The 19,799-nt window shown below is 38.6% G+C and overlaps 1 protein-coding gene across 4 annotated transcripts in view; it reads right to left on the reverse strand.

The window, feature by feature from the left end:
• The window catches only part of CDPMEK (4-(cytidine 5'-phospho)-2-C-methyl-D-erithritol kinase), a 29,328-nt gene extending 12,430 nt beyond the window's left edge, over positions 1–16,898 (reverse strand). For 2 of the 4 annotated variants that reach the window (XR_016050994.1, XR_016050995.1), the window contains exons 1-9: positions 16,105–16,841; positions 15,252–15,347; positions 14,284–14,352; positions 14,024–14,128; positions 13,636–13,692; positions 13,000–13,172; positions 12,117–12,209; positions 11,905–12,004; positions 11,451–11,550 (exon numbers count right to left, since the gene is read on the reverse strand). Coding sequence is in view for 2 of the 4 variants with exons in the window: in XM_006853058.4 (XP_006853120.3) it covers positions 11,451–11,550; positions 11,905–12,004; positions 12,117–12,209; positions 13,000–13,200; positions 13,636–13,692; positions 14,024–14,128; positions 14,284–14,352; positions 15,252–15,347; positions 16,105–16,317 (1,034 nt within the window). In the remaining 2 variants the exon portion in view is untranslated. Of the gene's footprint in view, positions 1–11,450; positions 11,551–11,904; positions 12,005–12,116; positions 12,210–12,999; positions 13,201–13,635; positions 13,693–14,023; positions 14,129–14,283; positions 14,353–15,251; positions 15,348–16,104 lie in introns of all 4 variants that reach the window. The other 2 variants (XM_006853058.4, XM_020672705.2) reach the window with 2 other exon arrangements.
• Positions 16,899–19,799: the final 2,901 nt, after the last annotated feature.

The raw sequence follows: 19,799 nt of genomic DNA on the forward strand, positions 1-19,799 counted from the left end.
CTTTGGTTGTAGGAGACTCAAAAAATGGCATTGCATGGGCCTCAGGTGCCTCCACCTGTCCACGGCATCTCGAGCACATCTTTGAGCATATTTTATTTCTATGTAGGCATATTCACATCTCCTTTTGACATACCTGGCAAGAGGCCAACTCTAGCACGGACGTACTTGCAAAAGAGGGAGCTCTTTCACATGTCACTAGCTTTTAAGGTTTATTTTCTTATGCATAGCATGCTTTCCCCGACACCCTTTTTGTACATGAACTCAAAAGCTAGTATGTTGTGTGGGTTTTCATTAAACTTTGTAAACATTTTGTTACAGTTATAGAAAGACAAAGCCAACGTTTCAAAGAAGAAAAAAAAGGGACCTGGTAAAGATTTCAACCATGATAGTGAAAAGGAAAGGGTTCCCCTTGGCCAGGCCCCTTGAAGACGGGAAGAAATCACAGGTATTTCATTGATAATAAGTGAGAAGAAAGCAGAGATAAACAGCCTGATATCACTAGTGCCATATTTGCCTGAAACCTACCTTGTCCATGATTTGGTCAAGAACACCCAATCTAGATGATTGTTAGCCTTTTTGAGAGCTTGAATTAAGGACAGTTCAGTTGGATCGCTGTTTGACATGGATACAATAGTGATCTATGAGAGCTTTATCAAGGATTCACCGACCTTGGACAAAGGATTGCGGCAATACAGTTATCACTTGGTTGAGCACCATGCTCAAGTGGAAGGAGGCCAGCACTTTTGCAATTATTATTGCAGGAACTGTTGATCACTCCAAAGTGTTTTTTCCAAGGATCACTCTATTAGCCTTGTTTAGCCTCCCCCTTGAGCATGAAGGAGAAGGGGTGAACGTAATGGGCGTTCAAGAACTAGGTGGTGAAATTTAAAAAATGAGAAAATAGACTTATTTAGGGATAAATTAGTTGAAGAAGGAAAATGGAACTCTAAACATGATGTCAATGTAAAATAGAATGAGATGGCTGAATGTATCAAGAAAGTGGCAAAAGAAGTTTTAAGAGAGTCTAGAGGGAAAAGAAACTTTGATAAGGAAACTTGGTGGTGGAATGATGATGTTATAAAACTTATTGAGTGTAATAGAAACGATCAAAACTTAGAAGAATATAAAAATGCCAAGAAAAAGGCTAAACAAATAGTAAGTAAAGATAAATTTAAGGCATATGATAATCTATACAATAAACTGGAAACAAGAGATGGTGAAAAAGAAATCTTCAAATTAGCAAAAATAAGAGAAAAAAAGTGTAGGGATCTAAACCATATTAAATGCATTAAGAGTGAGGATCAAAGGGTCTTAGTGAAGGATGAAGAGGTCAATGAAAGGTGGATAATCTATTTTAAAAAATTATTAAATGACAAACAACATGAGAACAAACTGGTAGAAGGGACTGTTGGTACCAGTGACGGTAGAGGTCATAGATACATTTGTAGGATTAGGATGTCGAAAGTAAAAAAAAGCTTTGAAAATGATAAAGAGGTTTGAAAGTGCATGGGGGAAATTGGCATTGACTGGCTGACAAAGTTGTTCAACAAAGTGTTGAAAACAATGAAAATGCCACACGAATGGAAACAAAGCATTGTGGTACCTATTTACAAGAACAAATGAGACATACAAAATTGTGCAAACTATCGAGGGATCAAGCTTATGAGTCATACTACATCGACTATATTAAATGTATTAAGTGAGGATCAAAGGGTCTTGGTGAAGGATGAAGAGGTCAACGAAAGGTGGAGAATCTATTTTAAAAAATTATTAAATGGGAACATAGTGGTAAAAGGGACTGTTGGTACAAGTGATGGCGAAGGTCATAGATACATTCGTAGGTTTAGGATGTCGGAAGTGAAAAAAGCTTTGAAAAGGATGAAGATAGGAAAGGTTTTAGGACCAGATGGTATCCCGATAGAAGTTTGGAAGTGCATGGGGGAAATTGCAATTGACTAGCTGACAAAGTTGTTCAACAAAGTGTTGAGAACAATGAAAATGTCAGACGAATGGAGAAAACGTATTGTGGTAACAAGAACAAATGAGACATATAAAATTGTGCAAACTATCGAGGGATCCAGCTTATGAGCCCTACTACATCGACTCTAGAAACTACATCGACTTGATGAGAGATATGTATGATGGAGCAGTAACTAGTGTACGAACAACTAGTAGAGAGACGAGTAAGTTTCCAGTGATAATAGGTCTACATCAAGGGTCAGCATTAAGGCTGTACATCTTTGTCTTAGTTATGGACGACTTAACTAGACACCTACAGGATGATGTACCATGGTGCATGTTGTTCGCATATGACAGTTTTGACTGATGAGACTCGAAACAATGTCAACACACAGTTAGAACTTTGAAGGGACACTCTAGAATCCAAAGGTTTTAAAATTATGAGGACTAAGACAAAGTAGATGGAGTGCAAATTTAGTAATAATAGGAGTAGAGACGAGGAATTAGTTAAGATTGACGGCCAGAAAGTACAAAAAAACCGCACTTTCGATGTCTTGGGTCGATAATCCAGGAAAATTGAGAGATCGAGGAAGATGTCGCACACAAAAATAGAGCCGCAAAGTAGAGATGTGCAACTGGAATTTTATGTGATCACCTCATACCAGTGAGGCTGAAGGGCAAGTTCTATAGGATAGCGGTGAGACTAGGTTTGCTCTATGGGGCAGAACAAGGTTTAAAAAATCGGATTAGTGACTCGAATCGGTCACACCCATACCTGTGTCGAATTGGAGAATCAGCGGAATTGACAATTTTTGTCCCAAATGTTTTTCAAAAAATCACTATAAATCTCTAAAAATTGTGTTATTTTAGTTTCTAAAAGAAATTAGGAGTGGTGCATTATATACTTTCATTACTTTGTAAAAATTGGTAAATACTGAGACACTGTTTTCCTGTCTGGATGTTTGTATAATCAATAATTATAATATAATATTATAATATCACATCAAAATAATTTTAAAAAATTGGAAAGCACTTTTATATTACAAAATAAATAATAATAATTTCACATCAAACATTTATTAATTCTCTTTACTCATCCAAAATCATCACAACCTAACTAACAATAATGTTATACATTAAAATTGAAATTATTGGTTAATATTTTATAATCATTTTACTATACAAATAAGAATAAATTTGAAATTTATAATATCATCTAATTTACAAATATAATTTACAACTATAACAAAAAATATACATTATATAGTTTATAATATAAATATATTAATAAATAATATGTAAGATAACAGGCGATTCGGATTGGGAATCAAACATTTAGTAGATATGATACTAAATTAATAAATGTTTGATACTTCGATGTGATACTAATGTAAAGAGAGTCTATTGATGAATATAAAGAAGGTTTTAAAATACTATTGAAATTGCATCAATAAGAAGGTTTTAAAAATATGTTGTAATTTGCATGGTGCCCTAAGCTATATTGGACGCTTTTTTATAAATGTATTTTGATATATTGGGCATTCTTTCAGGTTAAAATTTGGACGATCTTTTATAAATGCATGGCGTGTCTAAATTTATGGCGCCTGAAACTGCATTGTCCCACATCAACAAAGAGTTGGAGCGTAAAGGAATATAAATTGAATCCAATATCTCCAAATGGTACCATCGTTTGGTGGTAGACGCGAGGGTGATGTTTGAAGTCTGGTTGGAAGTTGGAGTAAGCACACATGGGTGGTGAAGGATGTGGTGGGCTGTGTCAAATTTTTAAAGAAAAAAATTCATATTCATATAATTTTTCAAAAAAAAATAAAAACAGTTAAAATTAGTGATGTTGTCCTATATTTATTGAAGAAGCGGTGATGTGGCCGAGTTGAGACATCATGAAGCAATGACATGGGCAAGTCATGACGTCATGATACACGTTTACTATAGCAATACACCCAGATCCCATTTTATCAGCAGATCTGGGACGGTATGGACGACACCCGATCCGGATCGCCCAATTCTGGATCGGGTCACGGAATTTTTAAACACTGGGGCAGAATGTTGGGTGGACAAAAAATAATATACTCATAGAATGAGTGTAGCGGAGATGAAGATGTTGAGATGGATGAGTGGCATGACAAGAACGGATAGAATTCGTAATGAATCTATTCAAGAGAATTTAGACGTGGCACAATAGGCGATAAAATGAGAGAGAGTAGACTTAGGTGGGTTGTCCATGTGTGGCGCCGACCAAGTACAGCACGTGTTAGGAGACGCGAATTAGTCCAAGGGGTAGGCCCAAAAGGACGTCGTTTGAAGTAGTCCAAACAGATATGGGAACTTATGGCCTCACTGAGGATACAACCTTTAGTAGAGTAGAATGGAGAACCAGGACTCATGTAGCTGATTCCAATTAATTGGAAAAAGGCTAAAATGATGATGATGATGATCACCCAATTGACCTCGCGAAGCAAAAGGCAGCTCTCAATTAGACTCTTGAAGCAAGAGGCAGTTCTAATTCTTTCTATGCTTCAAACAATATTGCCCATCATCAAATTGTTTGAAGCACGAAAAGAACAAGAGTTGCCTCTTGCTTCAAGAGGCTAATTGAAAAAACACTAGAGCTGCCACTTGTTTCAAGTCTTTAGTAGCTCAATCTCAAACTTCTATCATAAAAAATTACTCAAACGCTACACCATGTCTCAGAAGGGTCCCACAATTTCATACCTTCAATATTCAGATATGCACCTCTCATCTTTTGCGGCACCCAACCCCAACAAGTTGACAACCTTTGGCTGTTTCTCAGATGCTTGAGCCAGCCAATAGCCTAAAAATCAACATGTCCGAACCAAGCCACTTGCGCAAACCTTCCAAGCACCAATAGGATGGAGTGGTAGAGAGGTTCGAATACAGATTGACTGTATAGAAAGGTTGTTTCCTTTAGCTAGGCGGTAGGATAACCATCATAAAACCTACCCTTTTGAACATCCCAGTGTACTAGCTATCCCTCCTTCAAATGACGGCGGCTATAGTAAAAAAGACAAAATGCCTAATTAGGGAGTTTATATAGGCCAGTGCAGGAGAGACAAACAAGTTTGATTTAGTTAGATGGGAAACAGTGCCCTAGCCAACAGGCTAAAAATTAACATGTCCGAAAAAAGCCGCTTGCACAAACCTTCCAAGCACCAATAGGATGGAGTGGTAGAGAGGTTCGAATACAGATTGGCTGTATAGAAAGGTTGTTTCCTTTTGCTAGGTGATAGGATAACCCTCATAAAACCTACCCTTTTGAACATCCCAGTGTACCAGCTATCCCTGTTTCAAATGACGGCGGCTATAGTAAAAAAAGATTGCATGCCAGTGCAGGAGAGACAAACAAGTTCGATTTAGTCGAATGGGAAACAGTGCACTAGCCAATAGCCTAAAAATCAACATGTCCAAACCAAGCTGCTTGCGCAAACCTTCCAAGCACCAATAGATTGGAGTGATAGAGGTTCGAATACAGATTGATTGTATAGAAAGGTTGTTTCCTTTTGCTAGGTGGTAGGATAACCCTCATAAAACCTACCCTTTTGAACATCCCAGTGTACTAGCTATCCCTAATTCAAATAACGGCGACTATAGTAAAAAAGATTGAATGCCTAATTAGGGAGTTTATATAGGCCAGTGCTTGAGAGACAAACAAGTTCGATTTAGTTAGACGAGAAACAGTGCGTAAACCTAAAAAGACAGTGACATAGGCATTAGAAACCTTAAAAACCTCAACTACCCTCTTGGGCAAGTGGTGGTGGTACTTCGCCACTAAGTGGGGCACTTTTCAAAGCATGTTATCCTTCATAGGTATCAACTAGATGAGACAATCTGGACACCCAAAAGCCCTAGCATCCAGCGATGACATCATATGAGGCATTTAAAAGTACAACATACTTTCGCTGCCAATACTAGGGACCTTATCAGGTTTGTGTAAAGGCGCTTGGTTAGGGGAAAAGGTATTACTAGCAAGTTTATGGCCTTTAAAGGCCTAGAGAGCATGTAACTACAAGTAATTATAGTAAAATCTGCACTTCAATGGGAGTGTATGTGTTTGACTTGACCTAGGGTGGGGAAGTTTATGGCCCAGGCCATGTCCAAAACCCTTCCCCCTGGGTATAAGTACCACCGTTCAGGTTTTATTGTGGGCCTTGTTTGGAGAAATGCCCAAGGGCATTGTTTGTTGGTCATGAGAATTGTGTGATCTCCTTTGTGCGAAGAAAGGACCTGTGAGAGTGAGGACCAAATCCTAAACCAAATTTGTCCACAGCATGTACATATGGCAACTGCATTTCAAGAAGCAATCCTATATAGAGGAACACGTGCACATGTGTGTAGAGAGAGCCCCCTTGCACGATAGTGATATGTGCATTTTGACTTGCTCTTAAGGGGGAACTTGTAATTTCATATTAAGACTATAGTTCAACTATTTATTAGCCAGCTTTGACACGCTAATCATGAGCCCCTTGTCATGGCCCCTAGTTGAAGCCCTGTGTTTCGACCGTGCGACACTCACTCCTTGGTCCGCTAAGGGAAAGTCGGCCTTCCCACCAAGCGCACAATTGTGCACCAACAAGCCTAACTTAGTGCGCACCACCACTCACATTAGCTTAACGCACAAATATGCACTACACACAAATAGAAGCCAAGCACACCACAAGAGAGGGAGACACGAGTTGGCTATGAATAGCCTTAGAAATCCAGTAGATCTCAATAAAGCTTACAAGGTGTCAGTATTCCTCATTGTTCTGAGGTTGGTTACAAATGAGCAATCCCCCCCTTTCCCCCCTCTTATATAGGCTCAAGGCCTTACAACCGATGGTCAGGATTAAGACTATGGTACGCATCCAATGGCTAGAAGCCCTCTAGCGTTTACAATGTTCTATGCCATTCTACAAAACCTTTTCTTCTAGAAGCCCACTAGAACCCTCATGAATGCCCTAGAGCTCTCTACAACTTCCCGGGCCCAACTGATTAAAAATATGGGCCTATGCACATAGTGTACAAAGCATTGTTGGACAAGGCCTAGCAGTATTTTTGGGGCGTGACATTCTCCCCCACCTAATATGGCGATGCCCTTGTCGCACTTCTTCCATGACGCCTTCTGGTCCTCGAATTGTCACAATGCCTATGTGTGTTCCTAACTTTCCTTGTTGACCAGCACACTCCTCCTAGCCAAGTACTTCCTGCGCTCTCCTCATCCATGCGTCTCCTGACCGGTTGTCTGCCTAGGTCATGCGTTGTAGCCATCTTCTTCCATTTCTGCCCTTGGAGGCACCCTCTTCTTAGTCTTCTTGTGCTCAACTTGGGTAGGCACCATCACCTTATGTTCCCCTCTTTAAGATAGTCCAACCAACCTAGCCTTATGAGGCAACTCCCCCCACCATGGTGAACTGCATAGCCGAAAGGGTCTTACTAATGGTCTTGGTGCCTTGCACCATAGGCACCATGCATGGAGCTCCTTCCTCCATGATGCACACTCAGTTTGCGAAGGGCATGAGTGCCACCCTCACCCGGCTCAGGAAGTCAATCCTGAGGACAACTTGATAGTCATCCATTGGTACTAGGGACAGGTGGACCTTGCCACTCCATAGGCCGAGGCATATGTCTACCCCACGAACCATGCCATGAATAGGTTTGGTCTCGGAGTTTACTGCCTTAACTCATCCCATCTACCTGGCAAACCGCAATCCCAGCCAGTTAGCCTCTTCCTTGGAGACGAAGTTGTGCGTAGACCCTGTATCGATCATGGCCTTCGTGGTCTTCCCATTGATTTGAGCCTCCGCATACATGAGGCTCTTACTTGGAGCCGTGGGTCTCTCCGTCTCAGCATTCATCCCATTGAAGAGCTGCAGTGACCCCCATTTGAGTCTCTTGGACACCTCCCCCACCCTTAGGGTCGTCCATCTCTGCTATTAGAGCATTAAGAGCTTTTCTTTTAGGGCAATCCCGTGCCCAATGTGGCCCTTCACATATGAAGCACTCCACGCTTTGTGCCTTACGCTCATCCCTCTTAGGTCTCGAACATGGTGTAGCCCTTTACACATGAGGCAGAAGTTCCGAGTCCTAAGCACGTCCTGTTGGCCCTCGTTATTTCAGAATTTTAAAATTGCTTCTAATTGCATAAAAACCCCTAAAAAGTTATTTCTAGAATTTTATTTACATATTTCAGAAGATTTTTTTTATTAGGTGGGACCCACATTTTGGTTGGGGGGATGGGGGCTAAGGCCCAGTCTCTCACACATGTGGGGTCCACAAGGGTGGGATATGTGGGGCATACATGGGCCACACGCCCCACATAAAGATGTTATTGATCGCTTTTGAAAATATAATGTTAATTGAGAAAATATCTTATGGAAATATTTTGGTAGCGATTATCCTAAAATATACTTTCTTAAATAAAATTATTTTGTTGGATATTTTATTTTAGATCTAGATAATCTTTGACCAAATTTTAATTATTTGAATTCCTAATCCCTTTGTGAGAGAAAAGGAATTCAAGATTATTCTAGATTGCTCTAGAAGACAGGTTTAATCAATCATACATCTAAATATAAATAGGAGTGGATAATGGGGTCAAATCTCAGGAGATAAGTTTCCTAAATATCTTCTCTAATCATGATGCCTGATCTTAGAGATGGATGGGCTCAGATTAATTCTCTAACTCACCTCACATATTACCTAAATATTCTAGATAATGGTGAATTTTAATCTAAGTGGAACTCCCCAGACCCCTTGAGGCCTATATAAAAAGGCAGAAGAGGGGGAGGGGGGTGGGGATTCAGCCCCTCAATTTCTACACATCTGAGACCTCTAACTGGCTTTAACTGGCTTGTTATCTCCAAAAGGATACAGTAGACAAATTGCAGCATAGAGGATTCTAAATGCGCAATGTGTAAGGATTGCGAGGAATCCATTGACCATCTTTTTATTCACTGCAAAGTGGCAATCGATATCTGGCATTTTATCTTAAACCTGTTTGGCTGGTTTTTCGGCAACACCCGAAACAGTCAAACAACTGCTGTTATCTCACTTTTCTCCCCCTTTCTCTTCCTTGGGCCTGCTTCCTTGGCAGGCCTTGCTCCTAGAAATCACCTCGACATTCTGGCTAGAGCAAACAAAAGAGTGTTTGATAGCAAGGAGTACCACACAAACAAGTAGATCACGATCTTTTGGGTGAGGAATTGCAAATTGTTCCAAAATATCGGTGACAGACTTTAAGAAGAACTAGAAACATCTAATCGGTTCCAAACTGATGACCATTTTCAGATATTCTCATGGGATCCCACCTGCCCTAGAACCATCAAACTAAAGTTTGATGGCTGTTCTCTCAGAAACCTAGCCATGGATGGCATTCAAGGCATACCTAAAAACTGCTCTGCTGAGACCATATTTGATATCAGACCCGATTAGACTCACCAACTCAACCTTCACCAAGGCCCAGACTCTGCTCGCTGGCCTCAAACTAATCGAGAGCAGCTGGGGATGCTCTCTATTGATTGAGGAAGTCTCAATGAATGTAATAAATCAAGCAAGAATAACCCCTTGCCCATGGAAACTTGAACTCATCTTTGAAGAATTCGTAGAGTTATGCTGCCCATACAAGTATATGTTAGACAAATATGGAGAGAAGCAAACTTAGCTGCGGATTCCATGGCAAAAGTTTGCGCATCCTTGACCATAAACACATATAGAGAGAAGCAAATTCAGCTGTGGAAACCATTGCAAAACTTGGAGCATCCTCAACCAACCACATAGTCATAAGGCCCCAATCTAAAGTAGGAATTTGGTCATTTTTTGCATATCCACTATGTAAAAAACATGTACAAACAAATAGTGGAAAGATGAATGAGTTTTCAGTGACAATAGATCTACATCAGGGGTCAATATTGAGCCTAGACCTCTTTTGTCTTAGCTACAGACAAGTTAACTAGACACCAATAGGATGAGGTACCGTGGTGCATGTTGTTCACAAATGACAGTTTTGTTCAATGAGGCCCAAAACAACATCAACACAAAGTTAGAACTTTGGAGGGATGTTCTAGAATCTAAAGGTTTTAAAATTAGCCGGACTAAGACAGAATATATGGAATGCAAGTTTAGTAATAATAAGAGTAGAGACGTGGAAGTAGTAAAGATCGACGGCAGGAAATACCAAAAAAACCGCACTTTCGATATCTTGGGTTGATAATCCAAGAAAATGGAGAGATTGAAGAAGATGTCGCACACAAAATTAGAGCTGGGCGAGCAAAGTGGAGATGTACAATCAGAATTTTATGCGATCGTCGCATACCAATGAAGCTGAAGGGCAAGTTCTATAGGATAGTTGTGAGACCAGATTTGCTCCATGGAGCGAAATTGTGCGTGGACAAAAAATAACATAACCATAGAATGAGTGTAGCGGAGATGATGATGTTGAGATGGATGAGTGACAAAACAAGAAGGGATAGAATTCGAAATGAATCCATTCAGACAAACTTAGGTGTGGCACTAATAGGTGATAAGATGAGAAGGTGGGTTGGCCATGTGTGGCGCAGACCCAGTACAACACATGTTAGGAGGTGCGAGTTAGTTCAAGTGGAAGGCTAAAAAAGGGAAAAGGGTAGACTTAAAAGGACATGGTTAGAAGTAGTGCGAAAAGCTATGGAGACTTATGGCCTCACTGATGGTATAGCCCTTAATAGAGCAGAATGGCAGACCAAGATTCGTGTAGTCGACCCCAATTAATTGAGAAAAGGCCATGATGATGATGATGATGATTTTGTTCAAAACACTTAGATGCCACAATTTTGTATACCAACTTCCAGTCGCCAAACATATATTGCTCTACCTTCATTTGGGGTGCTCTACCTTTATTTGATTAAAAAAGTCACCCTGTCGAGAAAAAAACATTTTTCTATTCTCAAACTTCCATAATCATATTGGAGTTGTCAGCTAAACTTCAGCTATTGAGTTACATATAAATCTACCACCTTGGACGTTGGGCTTTGAATTAACAATTACCCAACCCTATTAATAATAGTTTTGACTTTTGTGTTTGAAGTTAACACGTAACCCATAATGCATAGTTGAAATACGAGTTCTTCTTACCCTGGTATTCTAAAACATCATGGCTAAAAAGAAGCCTCCCAAATTGACTTAGTCCTTCCATAATTTTTTCTTTCCTAACATCTTTACTAGATAATCCATCCAGTTCCACTCTAAAGAAAGCAAAGCACTTGTGATGGGTGTGGACGATGATCTAATATTCTAAGAAGCAACGTTGAATAATTAAAAACAGTAGTCACTAACCAAAAGAAGGATTTATGCCAACCTAACAAAGGGCTGTATTATAGCATTGTTGTAGAAAGATATCGGATTCATGAATAAGTGGTATCTATTCCTAATGGTTAAAAAAAATCATCTGTTGAATTCAGGAAAAAAAACAAACAGAAAAACTTAAAGGAGAGCCTCACCTTCCTGACATGAAAACAGCTTCGTACCGACCACGGCTAGCTGCAAGAACTCGCTGTTTCAACTTTTTCAAGGACGGTAAGACTTGAAATGCCGGAGGCTCTGGAAGAACAGCCATGTATACTATCAATGATTCACTAAAACCATAACAATTCTCATGAGAGAGTACAATATAATCCAATGGAGTATGGTGAATCGTAGTCGGTGGAGTTATTGCCATCCAATGAAATAATGGAATGCAATGAGAGACAGAGGGATCTTGTATCTTGCTCTGGTGGGTCCCACTTGTCACATCATTATCCATCATTTTGTTGGCCGGTGATGAACCCAATGAATGTGGTTCCCAATAGTCCACTGAATTGTAGTATATACTTTCCAAATTCATGAATACAGGAAAACACAATCATTAATGGAACAAAATATCTGTGAACCCAAAGTAAGAAAACTTTCACACACCCAAGTCATTAATACAAACATCTTGAGAGATTCCTGATTTTGATATCTTTTCAAGCAAGATCAAAGGGTCAGCTGCGCTTGCTTGTTCAAGTCGGAAGTGCTGAAATTAAACATATTAAACCATCCATTTGTAAGGTCCCTGATGCTTTAATCAATACGTAACTTATGCAATAGAATTAGTAATAAATCTTAGGGATTGCCATCCGGATCACCTTGTACACTTCAGCAGTTGGGCATGCCTGTGGTGGCTTTATAAGAACCATTGGTGTGTTCAGGGGTATGGGTGAAGGAATATCTTGAACAGCCTGAGGATGAAGTGCTTCTCATTGGTCAATGCAATGTCTCAAGCACAAAAAGTTGCATTCACGTGCAAAGAAACTAGTATCTACTCTCCAACCATTCTGCTTATACAAAAAACTCTCTTCCCTATATCAACTATTTATATATTTATCTACCTTGCTTCTAAATATCCATCTGTCTGCCTATCTGTCTCTGTGTGTGTGTGTGCGCAAGCGGGCATACGTGCTTGCATGCTGCACGTGTGACCACCTACTGGCACATCCCAGCAGTTTTATATAGCTTTAGATAAGCACCAGGCTGGACTGACCCAATTCAATAGCAGAAACTAGTTAAAGCAGTCCAACTGATTTACATAGAGAACTATCCAAGTTCCCTGATGAACAGTATCATCATCATCCAAGTCTTATCCCTGATGGACAGTGTAAGAACCAGCAATGCTTCACAAGAAATTGAGGACAAAGGAAACAGATATTCTTAATTCGAAGGAATACCATAATACAGCGGGCTATGGTATTTTTAGTATATCCTGCTGATAGATGGTGGAGATTAGCAGTAGCGGGCTCAGTGGGACACAAATCGAGGCACAACTAATCCTCACTGTCCATCACAAAGACATGGTGGATGCCCCTTTGAACTTTGGAGTGCCATATATTACTCCATTGGGTCATGGGACACTGCTCCTTCTTAGTTCTCTTAGACTAAGAAAAATGAATACATATGGATTAGGGCATGACAATCATCAATGCGTATATGGAGTACAATCAAATACTTACTATTACATTTGACAAAACGTACCTCACCTCTACCAGTACAGTATGCTGCTCCATGAGAGAAGAAGAATGGAACATCTGAACCTATTTCACCTGACCATTCTTGAAGATCTTGCTCACTAGCAAGACACCCACTAAATTGGTTGGCAGCCCATAGTGCAGTCGCAGCATTACTGCTCCCTCCGCCAAGTCCAGCACCTGTAGGCACCTTTTTATCAAGGTGGATCTGCATGTATCATATTATCAATGAAGACCCACCAATGCATGCAACTGCATTCATGGTATTAACTCTTACAAAGTATCCGAGTACAATAGCCTATGGAAAACCATAGCCCATTGGGGCCACGACCATTCAATGAAATGATGGATGGTGATGGAGAGGGGGAACCCACCTGAACAGAAGATGCCCCAGTTGTGGGTCCCACTCTATCTCCATCACCATTCATTCCAGCAGAGCAAACTTACCACTATTATTGTTGTTATTATTACTATTGTTATTATTGTTATCATTTCAAATTGGTGGTGACTCCATAAAGGTATTAACCATAAAAAATAAGAGGTCACTCTAATGGTACATCAATATACAACTTTTTGTCAGTGGAAGCATCAAAGAAATAAGTAAAATGAGGGCAATATTTGGAAGCTTAACTAGCAAGCCTACCCAGAAGAACTTGTCGCTTCCTGTCTTTTTCCTGTACAAATTAAGCGCCTTGATTATCTGAAAGCAGGACACAAAAAAGTCCACAGGAGATCACATTAAGACATGACTAAAGCAGCGAGTAGAAGCATTTAACAAAATGGAATGAAACTTGAAATGCTTACAAAAATATGAATATTCACCCCGCATCTCTCCAACTCCTATGTGTTTGTGTCTCCATGTTACACACACACACATACATGCGTGCACACATACACACACACACACACACAGAGGATAATTCGGCCATCAAGAGGTAATAAACAGAAAATCAATGGGAAGCCCACAAAATCACAAAGTTAGGTACATTACAAAGTGAGTAGAACAGAAGTAAATGCTCATATCATCTCACCAAATTCTTGTCATCAAGAGGGACTCCAGGGACATTTGTCGAAAGGCGGTCCTTGCTCTTTGTAGGCGACAAAGAGAACTTTATTGTATCTCCCAAACTTATCACCTAATATACAAAATTATGGAGATATTCAGCCAAATTATCCATATATGATTCTTGCAGATGCACAAAGTTATTCAGCTTAAAACAAAAATGGAGTAAAATGATTCCAAAAAGAAAGCAAAACTATAAGAAAGATATATACATGTCTACAAACCTACATGGAAAAGAGAAGCCAGATCATGATATCCATCTTGCCTCCTGCTTGTTATTCGTAAAAACACATTGATCTGAACTTCAAACAGGTATCAATGATCAGTCCGAAGAAGAAACATATAAGAAACATTTAATTTCAAATTATCAGTTGTCATCATAAACATCGAAACTGGAAGCTCAAAAATCGTAAACTTATGTTTTTCAATAACATAGAAAAGGTAAGAATCCCAGTTTTATATCATTCACTTACAAGGATTCTTATCCCTAGTTAATAATTCTTTAAGGGAATAGTCCCTGTAAGAGGAAACAAGAAAACTTAATTTCCTCAACCTTTCCTCAATAGAGAATTGAACAACATCCCGAACCATTTTGAAAGCAAAGAAAATAGAAAAGTTTGTTAATTCAACTATCATTTTGCGCCAACAGACAAAATTTGTAGTAGTCATCAATTGTCAGCAACAACTCATAACAAGGAATAAATAACCCTGCAATCAATTGAAATTTATAATTCTCAATATCACCAAATTCATAAAAAGCATAGATAGAAAATAAACCAAATTTCATGAACCAGAATCTTACTTAAAAAGAATAAAAAACCAATACTCTCCTATGTAGATTGCAGAACCCTAAACCCAAGTTTCAGAAGCAATCCTTTTTTTCTTCGGAAATCAGTGGGGGGTTTGGGTCCCTACCAACTTTCATTAATAACGAAAGAGAAAAACAAAGATTATGGTACAATTCTTTCATATGAAGTCCTAGCCATATCAAAAAAAATAATAGACTAAAGGAAATCTGGTGGCCAGGCTCGCCAGACTGTGGTCTCCGAGAGGTAATTCAGAAGCAATCTTTGAATTATCCATAATGGAAAAAGAGAAAAATGATCTTCCAAGTATCACTTTTATTAACAATAAAAAAAATAAATGGCAGAAACAGAGAACAACTTTCAATCAATAATTCAGTGAGGAGCAATTACCTTACAAGGAGAAAAGAGAGACAGCCTTTGAAGTCCTGCTTCCTTATCCACCTCATCTTCTAGCCTTTCTATTCTTTCATTTGGATCATAAACTATCTAAAACACAGTGAAATTACAGGAAGAATTTAATTCAAACAACCAATTTTGTCCACATCAGTACAAGGAATGAACTCTATTGAAATGTTAATTTTCAGCCATCCTAAGAAAACAGTCACGAAAGGATAGACGCAAGTTTGAATTTGAAATGCAGTAAATGGACACTGTTATGGTAATTTCAGTTCTACCAAAACACAAAAAAAAAAAAGACTAGAAGTAACAATGAGTCTAATCATAAAAATTCAACAGAGTAATAGTAAAAATACCAACCACCCATCCCAGCGAAAGAGAAAACACAGAAGAAGAAAGAAAACAATTGAGTGACAAACAAAATAATGAAATATTTCATAAAGGGAATACGCCAAATGGACAGGACATTATTATTGCAATTTTAACCCTACCATTTCAAAAAAATACTAAAAATAAATAAAAAAATGCAGTCAAGTGGCAGCTAAAATTCAAGTTCATGGAAATTCAAAAGAATAACAGTAAATTACAAATCCTTGCCATCTAATGCCCCAAGAGAAAACCAATGAAGAAGTTTAAAGAAATTCGAATGGCAATTTTAACTCTACCACTTCAAAAAAAAAAAAAAAAAAAATTCCAGTCAAATGACAGCAAAAATTCAAGTTCATGGAAAAAAGACTTACAGCAACATACAAATTCTAGCCATCCAGTACCCCAAGATAAAACCAATGAAGAAGTTCAAAGAGATTCAAACCCATGAAAATGTCTAAAGCGATCGATTAAAATTCACCTCCATCTGTTTCTTGGGAGTAGTGGAACCATAGGCCATGGCTCCGAGAGAATGGAATCTGTAAGGCCCTAGATTTCGAAGTGGGGTGAGTCCATTATTGTAGAACAGTGAATTTCCAGACGGGCGTGTTATTTTGTTACACTGGGTGAGCTTGTGTTGGTGTGTTGAAATGGACAGATGATTGCAAAATGGGGAGTTGAAGGATGAAGCCATGGATTATAATTGAATCTGCACAAAGTTCGGTTTGTTGGAAGTACAAATACTCTTCTCTCCCTCTCTCTCTATAAAATTAGGAGCATAAACCTCCCCCCCTTTCTCTCTCTAAAACATTTGCTCATGTGAATCTGAGCAGTTGAGGACAAAGAAAGGAATCCTTGGATTAAACCCACGAAGATAAGTCACCGCAATTTCTACTTTTTCCTGTTAATTTACTTCGTTTACTACTTAATTAAAATGGAGATTGTATAAGGTTGCATCCTTATACTGGAGAAGTAAGGCACACCTCTAAAATTTGCTCAGAGATGATGTCCTTCTCGTGTCTGTAATCTTGCCATAACTACAATCTATTTTCATCCCTAGTTCTAAAATTTGAAATTTTGAAATTAGTATTGAGCGAGCGGATCAAGAAACAATGGAGAATCTTGAAAGTGGACCGACTAGATAATTTCTTACACGGTCTTTTTTGGGACTTGAAATTCTTTCACTATTTTTTCCTTCATTTCTATACATCTCAAGGTTGAGATGATCAATTACGTGTCAGAATACTTTCTTTTATAAGATTTTTAAGGTGGACCTTAACTCAACAATATAAAGTTGCAACTTTATATAAACTTCCATCATAAAAGGTTGGGTTGTTGTTGGAAAACGCTCAAACTGATCATCTCGACATCAAGATATATGAATATGAAAAGAAAAAAAGATTGAGCACTAAAAATAGTGTATCTTGCAATATATTATTTGGACCATCCATTTTCAAGATTTTCAAGTGTTTATAGATCTATTTGATTTAAACAATTTTTGGAGCTTACGATTTTATAATTAGAAATGAAAATAGATTCTCAAGCCATCGTAAAACACCAAAATTATGTTAACAATAAAATTTGGAGGTGCTCCTTAATTTGATTGTTTAAGGACGTATAATTACAGATGGAGTATTGATAGCCCAGGGATTCATTCCAGAACATTGAGTAGTGAACCAAGGGTACTGATAAAACTTGATTTGGAAAACACAGATAATCAAATAGACTTGGATGTTTTATTGGAGGTATTGAAGTGTATGGGGTTTGGGGAAAAATAGTGTGGGTGGATAAGGGGGTGTTTATCCGGTAGTCATTTCTCTATTTTGGTAGTGCTAAAAGTTGTTTTAAGGCATCACGGGGGTGAGACAAGGTGACCCATTATCACTTTTCTCTTCACATTAATGGGGGAGGCTTTTAGTAAGAGAATTACTAATGTGGTGAATAGAGGTAGATTCACAAGTTTTAATGTTTCACCTACATGCCAACAAGTTTCACACCTACAGTATGCAGATGATACACTTCTCTTCTGTGATGCATCTATTGACTAGATTGTTAATATTAGAAGGATGTTGTACTATTGTGAGGTTGGTCTCAGTCTCAAGGTGAATTTTGAGAAGACTTCAATCATTGAGGAAGCGTGAAGATATTGTTTTATCATTTGCCTCACAGTTGGGATGTAAAGTTGTTGAATTTCCCATCAAGTATCTTGGATTGCCAATTTCGGATCAAAGATTGCCCTAGTCAGTGTGGGATTCAGCTCTTTAGAGGGTTAATACAAAGTTGGATCTATGGAAGTCAAGACATCTGCCTTTAGGAGATAGAACTACTCTGATTAAATCTCCTTTGTCAAACTTGCTTATTTATCAGATGTCCCTTTTGATGATGCCATTGTCAATATCAAAACTGATTGAAAAGCTCATGGGGAACTTTTTATTGGGTTCAAGGGATTTCGAGAAAAAATACCATCTTATGAGTTGGGAGAGAATATGTACTCCGATAGCAGAAGGTGGTCTAGGTGTAAGAAGACTCAAACATACTAATTGGGCATTGTTGGTACAGTGGTGGTGGAGGGCGAGGCCTGGAGAGGAAGCTCTTTGGATTAGTATTTTGAAGGAGAAGTATGGTGAGGATCGAAATAACCAGTGGATAGGCAGAGACAGAGGAGCGAGATTTCAATCCATCATCTGGAAAGATATATGTTAAATAAAGGATTTGTGTTACAATACTCCATATAGGTGATCAGATAGGGGTCTAAAGTCCATTTTTGGCATAGTAAGTGGTTGAGTGAATACCCATTGAAGCTCTCATTTCCTATGGTATTTAAAGTTTGTTGTTGATCCCATGGCAAAGGTAGGTGAAGTGTTAAATAGGAGAAGGGACGCTTGGACAGTGAACTGTAGGTATAACAGAGTTAATGATAACTTCACTAGCCAGTACTCTTAGTTACTTAATTTGTTAGAAGGGGTCAGCATTTTCCAAGGGATAGAAGATGATTTGGTGCAGGAAGTGGAGAGTCATGGAAGCTTTTCGGTGAAATCAACATACCCTCTTTTGTTTCATGATAGGATTAGGTGGAATAGATGTTCCCTTCGTAAGATTTGGTCATGGAAAATCCCCCATAAAGTTAAGGTTTTTTTGTGGTTGTTGTTTCAAGAGAAGACATTGACAGTTGATAATCTTATGAAAAGAGGGTGAACTCTAACTAATATTTGCCTTCTTTGTAAGGAAAATGATGAGAGTGGGTATCATTTGTTTCTTCATTGCCCATTTACGTATGACTATATCGAAACTTAGGTATAGTAGGGCCTTTGCCCCAAAGCCATACTCAAATTGTTGAACAAATGAATTTTGATGGGTTGCCTAAAGTTAGATCCTTAATTTTTCGGATTGGTAGGGCAGCAGTTCTTTGGGAAGTGTGGTTGGAACATAACAGACGGACTTTTGAAGGTGCTTCGATGGAAGATGTGGTTGTACAAAGGATGATTCAACATACATGGTGGAGTTGGTCTTCAATTACAAAGGAAGGTTTTGGCGCATGAAAGGTGGACATGGAAGTGAACATATCTAATCTTATGATGCAAAGAATTATCAAACCGAGACCTATAGACAGATGGGAAGCTCTAGGTATAGGCATCATTAAATTAAAATTTGATGGCAGCTCTTTGGGGAATCCGAGACCAGCTGGAGTGGGGGGAGTTGTGAGGAATTCAAGTGGAGAGATTATCCTTTGTTATGCCGGCCCTTGTGGGGAAAAAACAAAATAGCAATTGAAGCAGAAATGTTGTCAGTTTTACAAGGGATCAAAATATTGAAATATAGGGGTATTCAGCAACCATGTGTTATTGAAGGTGATTCTCTGAATGATATTAATTAGTGCAACAACATTTCAAGACCTCCATCAAGATGGCGATCGCTTTGGCTGGGTGTGATGGAGATTGGGAATGGCTTACAAAATATTGTCAAAAAAAAAAGAAAGAAGAAGAAGTTGGAACCTTATACAAACCACACCCTATTTAGAAATCCTAAAATTAGAGAGTTTCAAAACTAGATTTGAAATTAGTAGTCTTGTAATAAGTTAATCTAGACCATTCAATTTTCAAGTGGAAGTGTTCACAAACCCATCAAATTTTATTTTTGGAACTTCAAATTTCATAGCCAATGCTAAAAACAGAGTTT

Source organism: Amborella trichopoda, chromosome 1, assembly GCF_054954075.1.
Source record: "Amborella trichopoda isolate Santa Cruz 75 chromosome 1, AtrichopodaSantaCruz75HAP2 v2.0, whole genome shotgun sequence".
Taxonomy (NCBI): domain Eukaryota; kingdom Viridiplantae; phylum Streptophyta; class Magnoliopsida; order Amborellales; family Amborellaceae; genus Amborella; species Amborella trichopoda.